Source organism: Emys orbicularis, chromosome 5, assembly GCF_028017835.1.
Source record: "Emys orbicularis isolate rEmyOrb1 chromosome 5, rEmyOrb1.hap1, whole genome shotgun sequence".
Classification (NCBI taxonomy): domain Eukaryota; kingdom Metazoa; phylum Chordata; order Testudines; family Emydidae; genus Emys; species Emys orbicularis.
Window position 1 is genome coordinate 24,955,708 of NC_088687.1, and position 13,746 is coordinate 24,969,453.

Genomic DNA, 13,746 nt, shown 5'->3' on the forward strand with positions numbered 1-13,746 from the left:
CAAAACACACCCCAAGACAACTGCTGCAGAAGGGCAGCTGATGCACTTTAGCCCAGCTCCCTGGCCCCAAGTTTGGGGAGCCCAACCCCCTTTTCTGCACTTCATTTTCCTCCCCCATAGAGCCCAATCACTCAGCTTTGCTTGAGTAAGGAGAATTTTACTCCATCGCTGTAGTTGGGAGATGTGAATTTGTTTGGATTAAGGGCAGCAGAATTTAATTCTATTATATTTTCCACAAATAGCTTCAAAGAGGAAGCAAAATGGATGGGATAGTAGCTTAGAGTGCTGTGACACTGAGTATCACATATTTACTGTATTTACAAGCAATAGCAAGCACACTCCAACCCTTTTAAAAGAGATGGTATTGGCAATGGTAGCCAAAGTATAAAAAGTGGAGAGTACAAAAGTTTGTTTGCTTTCACTATGAGACAGTCTGGTTTATTTTTGTTTCCCCTTTTTTTTTTTTAATAGCAAAGAAAATGAAAATGACGATGTGTTTTTCAGGCACTCACAGGTTGGTATCTTCATATTTTTGAGATTTGGTCCTGGGCAAAACGAACAGCAAAGTTGAATTTTATAGAACTAGCTGGTCAGGAAGGTAAATGCTTCAAATGAAATGTTGTAACTCTGAGGCAGCGCCCTGACCTCCAAAATGAAGTTTGCTTTGTTTTTCTCCTGGATATAATTGAACAATGAGGCTTAACATCTGTTCCTTTCCCTGTAACCCCTACTTATCAAAAAAACAGAAGTCACCAAAGTCAGCAGTTTGACATTGAGTTCCATAAAGATCCTAGTGAGCAGGGCATGTGACTGATTAGTTCACCGTGTACTGAGATTAACTTTGTCTCTCCTGTTTTTTTCTGAAATAATTTTGGTCTTTTATATATGACTTCCCATTGTGGTTTCCTAATCTTGGTGGATAAATTTTCATGTCTGATGCAAATTAATTTTTCCCCCCCTTTCTCTCTTGGGAATGGTGACTTGAGGGAGGGAATTGCTTATTGAGAAGGGGTCTGTTTCTGCCCTATGCTAATCATTTTTCACCGTGGCTTCTTGCCAGTGACTCTGTAACTATTCTAAGAAACGTACCCTGAGAAGCCAGCTAGATATGGTTTAATTGGAGTTATGACCTGAAAAGCATTCGTGCCATCTTTTTACGCCACATTTCTTTTCCTGTGGTTGTGCCTGCACAAGACTTTTTTCCCCTTAAAGTTGCAATACGACGAGTGCAGCTCTGCTGGTAAGTGCCATAAAAGGAGTGCCAGCGTAAGTAGGGCTGCCGGCATTTTAATCACTGGTTCGTTTAGCACTGCTCAGCAGGTCTAGACAGCACAGCAGTTAAATGCCACTGGAGACTTATCTGCACCAGCGCCCCTTTAGTTACTACCACTGGTGGAGCTGCACCAGTGGTAGAGGGAGATTTTAAGAGGGACGGGGAAAAGAAAAGGCTATTGTGGACAAGAGCTATCTGTATTCCACGTGATGGGTTGGAGGTTGAGAGGGGTATTGCAGCTGATATTTTTAAACCCATCTCTTCGCGCTGTTTAAAAATAGTTGCTGCTGTTTTGTTGATGTTGTTAGACCCTTTGATTTCCAGCAGTGTCACTCTCCAGAAGCAGGAAGGGTAGGGAGAACCGGAAGTGATTGTCTGAAAATGATGAATCATTGGGCTCAGCATGGCCCTGTCAGGGCACGTTGCTACAGAGGTTATGCAGGCCGTGTTTTCAGTGAGGGAGGTGGCATTGCCTTAAGGCTCAATTTGTAGCTTTGCCACAAGCTCTCAGCTTGACCAGAGTTCACCCTGTGACTCAGAAATGCACAGTCTAGTCCCCAGTTCCCCCTGGGCTCCAGGGAGGGAAACAATCTGTGAGAGCCCTGCACCAGGTACAGATCACTCCACGCCGGCTCAGCTGGGCTGGCTAGCACATTTATGGGGGCACAGGGGGTAGAGCCCAGGCTTCAACCTCTCCATTCTGTGTGGGAGAGGACACAGGGGTCTGCAGAGGCTGCTGTCTCCAAGCTCCTGCATGGTATGGACAGTAACTTCTAAGAGCTGACCTTTGGATTTCAAACTAGTTTTGTTTTGTTTCATTTTATTTTTAAAAAATCTGGAATATTAAATTATGGTTTCAAAATGAACTTCTCCTTTTAAAGAACTTAAAATTCAATAAGAAAAGTGCAGCATTAACCCTGAGATCGCATTATATAGGAATTACAAGGTCAAGAAAATGTTGCATTCCTTCACGGTAGTTTTACATTCCTTGTGCCTTGTAAGCCTGTTGCTTAGGGGAGCTTAAAACATACCTTTTGTAACAAACAACTCATTCACAATAAGTGAAAGACTTTTACTTACCCTTCCACCCACCCACACCACCTCCAATATAAGGATTTTGAAGAAGATATGAGGAGCTTGCAAGTTGAGATAATTGAATAGGCATTGGTTGTTACTCATACAGTTTTTGGTTTGCACTGGACCCTGGATGCAGGCATGTAGAGCCCCATGTATTCTGCACTCCTGAAGCGTTGGAATTTGCTAGGGTCCATCCTTTGCTGTAGAAACATGCTCCAGAATCTAAACTTTCATTTAAAAAAAAAAAAGTTTCTAGCACTTACGGTTGCAAAGGAAACCTTTCCAAACCGGAACTGAATGTAACCAATGTAAATGATGTCTGTCTGGGTCTGCCTACACCCTGAAACAGTAGCTCTCAGAGGCATGTAAACTGTTCCCATTCATTTCAGTGTTGACTTTGAAATGTAATGATGCCAATCTGTTCGTCAGCATATTAACTGCTGATCATATTGACATCCAGCTGATGTGCTCATTCCACAAACTAGAAGGGCTTCCCAGATCTCCCCAGGTCTTAAAAAAACGGGTGTGGGGGCTTCAACTGCAAAAACCTCTAGCTTCCACCTGCCAATGTTTATAATACAGTTAATGCATTTCCAGTATTCAACTCTGCAGCACATGAAACATGTCAGGGGTTGAGTAAAATAAATGGAATTTAATGCCAGATGAACTAACAGAGGGGTCCTGTCGGGTGGTGGTATTTTCTCCCCAGTTAAATCACTAAAATCTTTAGTTTTTTACATTTATGCAGAGCTGCAAATGATTCCCCAGATGCAGTGAGACTTGCATAATTCAGGGGGTTAGCCACAGAATGGATAGTGTCTTGCAGTTCTGGAAAGATGTTCCATGTTTCACAGTTCTAGTAGTTTGTTAGTGGGAGGGTCAGAGAGCCCTTTAAAACAAATGCAAAAGAGATTTGGATCCACTTCCAGCTGTCAGTAGAATAAAGACTTCTGAACTCAATTCCAAGACATTTCTGTTTCTTTCTAACATTTTGAGATGGCTGAGCACGTTGTCATACACACTTCAGAATAAGAATCATGACTTTGTTTCTGTTTAGACAGCACCTTGTACACTTACTGCAACCAAAACAATAATCACTATCATCATTCCCCAGGCAGAGTTAAAATAAGCATAAAAGGTTACCTCTGCTTTGTTGTTGTCTTACCCATGAAGCACCACGAATGAGAGAGATCTGTATCTGTCAGTCACTTCCATTCTGGCTCTAGTACCAGCATTTCAACTATGGTGTTGAAATATGCTGCTTGCCCCTACGTAATCTTCCATCCCTAAAATGAACAGCTCAATAAAGGACATGATTTTTTGAAAGGGATCAAAACCTGACCTTCTATTTTGCAGCTCCAGTTTTGCCAGGTACAAATAAATCATGTAAATATCAGCCTACCTGATTTATTGATTTAGTCTTGTAGTTAAACTCTAGGTGGCATCAATTGCAATCCCAGTTACTTGCAACCACAATATTTGTTCCTAAAAAATGTAGCTGCGAACGGTTTCTAAAAATCATATCCAAAGTGTCTCATTGTAAGATTTTTTTGTTGTTAATGTTACTAGTATCAACGGTATATCATGACTTCAGGCTAGTAAGATCAGTACAGAGTTCTTTAGATTTGTAAGGAATGGTAATATATTGACCCCTGAAGCATGCTGCTTCCCATTTTTTCTGTTGCTATTTATACTTCCAACTCAGCTTCATAAAGGCTGGAAGCCAGTTGCATCAGGCAACCAAAAAGAAAATTTTTGTCATTAAAATAGTGAACTATCCATGAAACTGTAGGTTGAGATTGTTAATTCAAATGCATTAGGTTACACTAGTGCACATCTGTCTTCTTGTCTCTCTTGGGTTTATGCCACCGTTATTCTTCAGAATGCCTAATGGTTTATTCATAGTATTAGGAGCTACATGAGTGAGTAAGTAACCCATGCCCTCAAGAACTGAGAGTAACTGATTGTTACAACAGGACAGATCCATTTTTAAGCAAGAATTTCAAATATTGCAGTCAACTAAGTGAACTCAAAGGAAAACACATGTCATTAAGTTACTATGTCAATCGAAATATTTACCCATCTGGAACATACATTTATATCTGCTGCAGATATAATGTATCCAGAGTCATGATGAATCATGAAATTATAAGGTTGTTGTGGGAAAACAGTTAATTCTGTAATAAGGTAAATTACATTTTCTGGTTGCTGCCTTCTAAATGGTCCGTTTATTCCTGAATCTTCTGTTAGCTGCTAAAGAAAATAGTTTAGTATACTCTAGTTGCTGTAGAAACTTAGTATGTTTTTCCCCTCAGATGCTTTTATTAATTACATCACTTTGAAAGCTCATTGCGGGATTTTCAGTCTTAAATTAGTGTGATGACAACACGAGGGCAGATTATAAAATGGTACAGTTTGTCCTTTAGGGAGTGGATAACACTGTTTGTTTCTGCCCTGTCATGAATCCTGTTGTTATAGGAGTCTGTAATCATTTAAATCTCTTCAGAAAAAACAAAACAAAACACGTTTTTGTTGAATGTAAGGAAATATTTTAAGTCCACATGTGGGAAGCAGCTTGTAAGATATCGGGTAGTGAACTGACATTTGTGCTCATGATACACACTCTCTAGTGTTGTCGAGTATTTCCTTGGTGCAATGTAAAACAGGGAGAGTTAAGTTTCTAATTCATGGTAATATCAGCTAGCATTGCCTTATTTTTGTTAACTAATGTTTTAAAAAGCTAACCTACCGAAAAGAGAAACAAAATGTAAAGTTATACAAATGCATTACATAGCAGTATTTATAAATACCAGGATCTTCAGCATCAAGGTTATAATTTTTTTTAAAAAAATCAAGATATGCATATTCTCTGAGCAATTTTCTCTAATGTAGAATATTCATTGCTTTGCTGAATACAGTAAAATTGTTACGGCTTAGAATATTGTAAGTAGGACACAAAATTCTTATGTGATTTAGGGACATGCATGTATGCAGTGTCAATTCTGACAGCTCATTCTGTGCAGCTTTGAAGTGTGGGCTGGATCCAGGGTCACTGTCTGTACAATGACAATTCTCCTTAGAGTCAAGTTTTTTGGACACACAAACTCTCAGTATCATAATTTGTGCTACTCTATATCACTCACTGGATTGCTAGAAGGGCTTTTTGTTTGTTTTTAACATTCTGCTTGTCAGTTACCTACTTCACTATGATCTATCAGTTAAGAATAAACTATGCTTACTGAAATCAAGTATTATGTAACAGTTTATGTATATATTATCACTACTGTGTGTGTGTGTGTGTGTATATATATATATATATATGTATATATTACTACTGCCCACTCTGAATGCTCTGTGTTTGTATAGGTGTATATACATACATACGTGCTTTACTTTCTCTTTTCTCTGTCCACCCCATTCTGAGTAGTTCTGAAGATCATTATTCAAAACTGTTCAGATTCCTGTGCGTTAGCAGCCCTCAGGGACAGCTCCTCTACTTTGTCTGATAGTAACAGAACTATTCAGGAGATCAGAAGGTGATATACACTGTGTCTGCACACAGCATATATGCTGTTATGCACACACAGTTGCAGTGTATCTGGAGTGGGAGAATAGCAGTGATTTCTGCATGAACACGCAGCCTATGTAGTATTCAGTGGGTGAATAATAGTGAAGCAAGCAGCAGTTGCTTCCTGCTAGATATAAATTATGGATCACTTACTTGACAGCAGGTTGTGTGCTTTTAAAAAAAAAGGATACTTGCTCTTTCCCTGCATTTGTTTGGCTTTTTCCCAGGGTCCGCACTACTTCCAGCTGCGATGCCAAACCCTACTGCCGTTTAGAATTGCGCAACATTGCTTTTAATGCCCAGAGCTCCTCCATAAATAGTTCTGCTCTCCCCACGCCCAGCTAGCAAACAACCACAGGAAATCAGGGCATGTGCAGCCAGCACAGCTTAGCTGGCACTAATTGATCTGAGCCTGCACAGCCTGCATGAGAGAGAGCGTTCGTGTACGGGGCCTGCGCTTCTCGCTCTCCAGAGCTGCTGCTGCCTCAGGAGCAGCGACAGCTGCTTTTAAAAGACACCATGTTGCTACTGTAGCCTTAGCAACAACAGCGGCATTTTTGTTGATGTTCCAAAGAGTTTCACTTCTTTAAGGAAACGCACCCACCCTCTCTTCCCCCCTCCATCCCTGTTCTTCCCAGTCAATGATTCGAGGCTTTTTTCAGCTGCATGCAGTTGTCTGGACAAACAGCCAAAGGAGCTCCTTGTGGCTTTCTAAACAAGGAAAAGATCAAGGAAAGCAGATGGACGGATGTTTTTGCCAGTGTGAGTGACCAGTTAGCATTTCGGGGTCACTGAACTGGGAATTTAGTTTCTGAGCTGGAAACATTGTGGACTGTTTGTTTTTGATCTTTAGCTTAAAGGAACACACTTGTTGCTGCAGCTATAGGTATTTTTTACCTCCCTCTGAACATTACTTTTTTTTTCTTCTTCTTTTTTTGCTGTGTGTTTGGGATTATAGCAGATTTCGAGCATGAAGATTCAGGAGCACCCGAGCATTCCCGAAACCAAATTACAGAGGAACCAAGATGCTGATGGTCAGGAAGATAGCTTCGTCTCAGAAGTGCCTCGGCTGGACTTGACAGCCTTGTGCGATGACAACAGCTGGGAAGGTACAGTTGTGTGCTTGCTGGTATGACACAGAAAGAGAGAATGAGGGGAACATGAGTGGGGTGGGCGTATCTTTGGGCTTATAGTGCCTGGCCAAAAACAACAGGAAATGTATTTTGATCTGAAGTCTGGAGAAACTGGAAATGGAATATTGGATTGGTGCCAAGTCTGATTGTAATTTAGGGAAAGGTGGGAGAATGTGTTTGCTCCTTTCTTGCAATGATTCTTCCTTTCTGATTAAGGATTATTCTTTTCATGGTGTTTTGCAGCCCAGGCTAGTGAGGAGCTGGATCCTACTTAAGCAAAACTGAGTATTTTATAGACAGAAAAGAATATCCTGCTTTCTCCCTGTGCTACCCCTTCCCACTCCCATCCTACATAGATATGAAAATCAGGGTTCAAGAAAGACTGTTCTATTTCCTGGACTTTACTGGTCCTTAGGGTCAGTGCTTCCCTAGTCTGTGTTATACTCCATGTAGAATTCTATTCACCAGGTAAAAAAGTGATGTTAAGTTGCTTGCAGTTCAAATATCTTAATGCTGTGTCTTAGTTCGGTTTTCCGGAGGTTTTTTTGCACTGACTTCGTTAATAGGTTACCTATATTCAGATGCACTCAATGATCTTTTCAGTATAGCACTTTGCAGAGATTAATGCAGGAGTTGTTTGTTTATTGTTTACATTGCATGTAAATAAACACTGAAATCATACTCCTGAGTAATTTACACCATATATGCTGCATGTTTGTGGGGAGGGGAGCCACCTATTATAATTAGCATTTTCCTGTCAGCAAAATGGCCAGGCATTCTGGTCTATCCCAGTGATGCTAAGGGGCCACGTTGCTAAGAAAAATAACTCTTTTTTAATGCATATTTGTTGAATTACACATTTTGGGCCCAATCCTGAGAGATGCTGAGCAACTCCACTGCCACTGACATCAAGAGGAGTTGAAGACGCTCAGCATCTTTTTGGATCAGATCAATTATGATTCCTGCCTATATCCCTTTCTCCAGTGTGCAAGTGAGTGTGCTTTTGTTGTTAGTCCTGAAACTTGGCAGGCGTGGATTGGGAGGGGCTCTTGGTATAGAAAAAGAGTGTTTAAAAAAAGAGAGAGAAAGACAGACAAGTGTGTAACAGGCATCTGCTACTCTGAAAAACAAAACCTGTGAGCAGTGCAGCATGTTGACAATGGCCAGGTTCTTTGTTCCTGGTTCCACAGCCTACGTGACACATGTCTTCTGCTTTCCATGCAGGAGGGACTAGTGATGACAGTGTGGGGCTGGGCAGACCAAACCAGTAGCAGTGGGTGCTCCTGATTCAAAGTCAGGCCACCAGCTACCTTCAGTGGCATTGAATTTCTCCACCCCCACCTCCAGCCTGGGAATTCCCTAGATGATATCATCATGTACAACACATCTGATTAAAGGGCAGCACGTACTACAAGGAAGTCTCCCCAGAGACCTCTGATTCATTATATTTTATTGGGATTCTAATTAGCCATAACCTGAAGGGTTTGGACAAGCATAGAAGTTTTTGTGTTTTTAAAGGTGACAGAGGCAAGAATCTCCCCTGTGTATTCTGCTGTCACTTGAACCTTTTGAAATAAAGATTATTTTCTTTCCTTGATGCCTGCGCGTAACTCCCATTGACATTAACGGAGTCATATGTATGCCTCAAGGGGAGAATAGACTGGTAAGCTTGGCTCCCAGAAACTGTCCCACCTCGTGATACAAGCTTTAGTTCCGATACAAAGAACTTTTCTGGAGATGCTCTGACTTGCACAGGGACTGTGGACCATTTTCATGAAAATGAAAGGGGTGTGTGTGTGTGTGTGTGTGTGTGTGTGTGTGTGTGTGTGTGTGTGTGTGTTGTGTGTGTGTGTGTGTGTGTGTGTGTGTGTGTGTGTGTGTGTGTGTATTTTAAAAGCACTTCTTTCAGACTGTTTTTCTTCCTCCTTCCTGTTTAAAACACATATGTGATGGAAGACGAGTTTGGCAAAAGGGACAGCCAGAGCAGGTGAGACATATGTCAGTTGTCTCCAAATGTCACCATTTTGTAGTTGCAGTACGAGTGCAGGAAAATGGTGGCTTCTGTGTCTTGGTGAGCAGGAGACTTTGAACCCATTTCAGCTATGAACGTGTAATCAGTCTGGCAGTGGCTAAAAAGAGGAAGATGCTAGCCCAAACTCAGACATAATTTCCACATCTAGAGCCAGATTTTGTCTGTGAGATGACTCGTAAGTCACTGCTCACAAATATGAGTAAGGGGTTCACAGTCTGGCCCCTATTCTTATGATCTGGGCAGTCTGACCCACGTGGCAGTGTACATGCCTGCATGTCCTCCCTCTTCCTCTGAATTGGCACTGCAGCTCTGCTCACTTCCATGGTAAACAGCAAAATCTTCCAAATTCAAATACAGTAACAGTGTTCATCTTTGTGTTCTATTCAGTTCTGATGTAACTGAGCTCAGAATCTGCCCTTAAAATCAGTGAAATGGCCAATTCCTTAGGAAAGCAGCTCAGGTTGTGGTTTGGACTGCCTGTGAAATTCTAGCATTGTGTACTCCTGATTGTATACACTGTTAGGTATTCAGAAGCCACAGAAGCCACAGAACACTAGGTTTCTGGTGGAGCGGCTCATAATTGGCTTGTGAACACAAATTCAGTAGCTGAGGTTCCCTTCATCTCCAGGGATCCCAGCCTCCAATTAAAATTCTTAGGAAAGGTCTGAGGGGAAGCAGATATGAAAACAGTTCTACAAGATAGTCTTGTGTGGGGAATGGCTACTGTTCTCTTACCTTTACACACACAGACTAAATCTCATCATATTTAAACCACAATTTCTTAACGCAAATTAGTCTCTCTCTCCCTCAGGGCATTCTTCCAGGCACTTCACTAGAACTGTGACTGTTACCACTGAGTATCTTTTGGGGGTGGAGACACAAAGTACCAATTATCCAGCCCACCTGAGATCAGCATCAGGTTAGAAATGTTCATCTTTGGGACCGCTGTGACTTCAGAATGCATGGATAGCTCTGTGACCCTCTCCCCCCCCCCCCCCCTTCCCCTCTGTGCTCCTTGGTCTGATCTAAGCGGTCTACGGAGGTGGCCCACTTGGCAGCTAGAATGAAGTCAGATTTGGGGCTAGTCTACATGTGGCGTTGTTGCTGATTAACTTTCTCTGTGGACAGGCCCTCACACACAGAATGGTCATCCCCACATGGGGTGACATTTGTTCTGTCTGCATAAAGACTGACTATTTGGGTCCTATGCAAGAGGAGTTTGGAGAGGTGTAATCCTCCCTCCCCTCACCCCCCCATAGACACACAAGGGCTACCATTCAGCTAGAGTAGCAGCTGCAAACTCTCAAGGGCTGGAGCCAGTGGATCTGCATAAAAACAATCTGCAGCTCCTGATGTGGGCCCTCCCTGGACCATCCCCACATAGCTGGCACACAGACCAGTCTTGTGCTACATAGGGTGTGCACAGGCACTCTGGTGCAGCCCCTTCAGGGCTTAGAGTATGGAGGGTCTTGCACCGGCCCCTTGCACCAGAATGAATTTCACTGTGGTGCCCATAGGCATTGAAAAAAGAAGCTATTGCTCTGCAGAGATGCCATGATTTTATAGGATACCTTCAGTTGACACAAATTGAGCGGGTTTTATTCTCAGAGCACGCAGTGGGTGAACTGGGCTGTTTCTGCATCAAATGCTAAGGTGAGGCACAGATAAAATGCATTTCATAAAGAGCAACACTGGCCCTGCAGCTCATCTCTGCTGCCTGTAAATGCATTCTGTACTGGGCTGTTTGTGACTGCTAGGGTAGCCTGCAAAGTCAGTGAGTCTGTGCAGGCCTGCAACAAATAAAACAGAGCGTTTCCAGAACCGCTCCCACCACAAAGGATTTTAATCTAGTCGTGGTGGATCAAACTGCCAGGAGTGGAAGGGACACCCTGCTGCTTTCATAGTCTAACATTGCTTTGCAAAATTACCTCAAAACTTTACTAGTTTGGGCCCCAAACCTACTCCCCCACCCGTTACCACAATGAAAAAATGATAGTGAGAACAACTAATGATATGTAATGTTCCCACTTGCCTAAGGCTAGTCATGTTTTTTTCAATGAGAAAGTGAAATATTGCTGGGATGACCCAAATTGTCTGTCCCCCAGTTTGCTGTCTACTTTGCCTTATTTATCTTGCACTAGAGTATTAAAAGAACACTATAAACTAAAATTTAGACCAGATTTTGTAATAAAAATATTTTACAAAACCCACAATCAACAGCAGTGTTTTCACCTTATTTTTCTAATTACAGTGAAAACAGGCATTTTTAAACAAATAAACATTCTCCTGCAGTGTTGAAAACAGAAACATTGCACCACTAAGAACCTGAAAATGAACAAAAAATGATCAACAAAGGGCATAAATAATTACCAGTAAATTGAGTTTTTAAAATTCATTATTTGGTTAATCAACAGTGTTATTAATAACATATTTAAAGGGACTTGTTTTTAATGTAACCAATCTAAAGGTGATAAATTCCCTTGTATTTTCTCACTGTTATAAACAGAAATGAAATAAATGTAATTTTACTCTATTTGGTAATTTCTCCTCACCATATAGTTACTTGCAACAAATAGTACTTATATTTTTATCATCATTTATTATGATGATTCGTTATTGTGTTAACAAAATATAAACATGGGTACATTAGGCATAGTGTGAATTTGACTTCTTTAATAGAAATTTTTTTTTATCCCTGAGCTAAGATGTGGTGATGCTTCATTAGGGCTATATATTATTTTGATACACTAAGAGAGGCCACAGTATAATAATATTTTTTAAAATAAAAATAGTTATTTTCTCTACTGATACAGCACATTTCATTCATTATAAAACTAGTATGTATGTTACACTTTAAAACTGTATTAATTAATTTTAAAAGATCATTTTAATTCCCTTCATTTTCTTCTGCGTTTTCAAATGGAATTTAGGGCAGCACCCCAGCTGATAAAAATTGGTATAGTTCAGTTGCTTCACCAGTTTACACTATCTGAAAATCTGGCCTTCATGTTTTGGTCAGATATCTGTCTCCTTTAAGAAATACTGGTACAGCACTTTAGATATCATTGTTCAGTGTATGAATCCATTTTGCAACTGCATTTGCATCTGTATGCATAGGTATTTTAAATATGCTTAGGTGATGTTTCGTCCTGCAGAGGACCACATGAATTTTGTGAGGGTAAACAAAATAAAAATATAAACAATTCCCTATAAGAAGATAACAGATGGTCTTGAGATAACCATATAAATTTCTTCAGCCTAGAGACCACTACACTGCGTTCTCCACACCTCTTGATTAAAATACTGTTATTGTCAACTGAAGAACATCACTTATCCTTCCTATGGCCATTTATTAAAGCGGTAACATGGTAACATATATATGTGCACCTACAGAGTTGCACGCATGCACAACAGGTGGCTGAAAGCTTCAATGGCAGATTAGTTTTGGGACTATGAAAGGTAATATTATACCGGTATTGAAGAGGAGAGTGAAGGCTACAAACATAATACTAACGTTTGCCTTTTCCACACAAACTCGAAAGAGGCAAGGCTAAAGGAATTGAAATGGAAGTTCCAAACCAACAAATAGAATGTTCATACATAGACACTCTGAAGTGTTTACACCCATGTGCACAATCTCTAAGTAATTTCTTCCCTTATGCATGTCCCTTATTACTGAAGAATGAAAAAAGATATCCTAAAATAGAAGTGCTCTGGTTGCTGGTTAGAGGCATGGAGAGACTCCCCTATGGAGGAGAGGTTGACAAGACTGGCACTGTTTAGTTGAGAGAGAAGGTGAATAAGAGGAGACATGATAAAGGTATTCAAATTAATCAATGGCTTAGAGAAGATAGATAGAGCACTCCTATTCACCTTTTTACTCACACAGGGACAAGGGACATTCAGTAAAGCTGAAAGTATATGTAAAAGTGATAAGAGAAAATATTTTTAACACAACACATAAATAACCTGTGGAACTTATCCAGTCCAAGAACTTAGCAGGTTTCGTAAAGTCTTAGTTGTTTATATAGGTAATGAGAGCTTCCATTATGAGAGTGTTACATTAGGTAAGATAAACACATAAATGATACAAATCCTCATGCTTCAGGCCATAAGCCAACCACTAACTGAGAGGGACTAGGAGGAACCTTCCCCTTTGGGTCAGTTATTCTATAATTGTGCATGACAAGGAGCATTTGGCACTAACCATTATGGGAAATGAGATACTGGACCAGTTGGACCATTCATTGATCTGATTCCATACAGCAGATCATGTGTTCCTTTGCTACTTGCTCCGTTTCTGTTCAGGCTTTGTTAGCCATTTTGACCTCCTGATCTAATTTTTTCTAAATATTATATACTGCAAATGGAACAACTAACCCAAAGAGTCAAGACCTGGAGGAATGAAAGTGGGAAATAGTCAGTTTTCTGTAGCTGCCATTTGTTCCATCCAAGTTTCAAACTTTCTTTCCTTTTAGGACTTCCTTCTTCTCCCCCTTTCTGACCCATTCTCCTTTAGAATGTCCATTTCAGCTTTTCATCTGTATTTGAAATTAATAGTGGTACCGTACATGCCTCAGTCACTGCTGACTGTAAAACCGCTTATCTCAGAGCCCTCTTGAGTCATTATGATACTTTTTATGGTACCTGATATCTGGAATGT

General features: G+C 40.7%; 1 protein-coding gene across 1 annotated transcript in view; it reads left to right on the top strand.

Moving 5' to 3' along the window:
- FAM13A (family with sequence similarity 13 member A) overlaps positions 1–13,746 on the top strand; it is a 185,732-nt gene that overhangs the window by 151,558 nt on the left and 20,428 nt on the right. The window contains exons 13-14 of the mRNA XM_065404718.1: positions 472–514; positions 6,877–7,027. Coding sequence (XP_065260790.1) covers positions 472–514; positions 6,877–7,027 — 194 coding nt within the window. The remainder of the gene's footprint in view (positions 1–471; positions 515–6,876; positions 7,028–13,746) is intronic.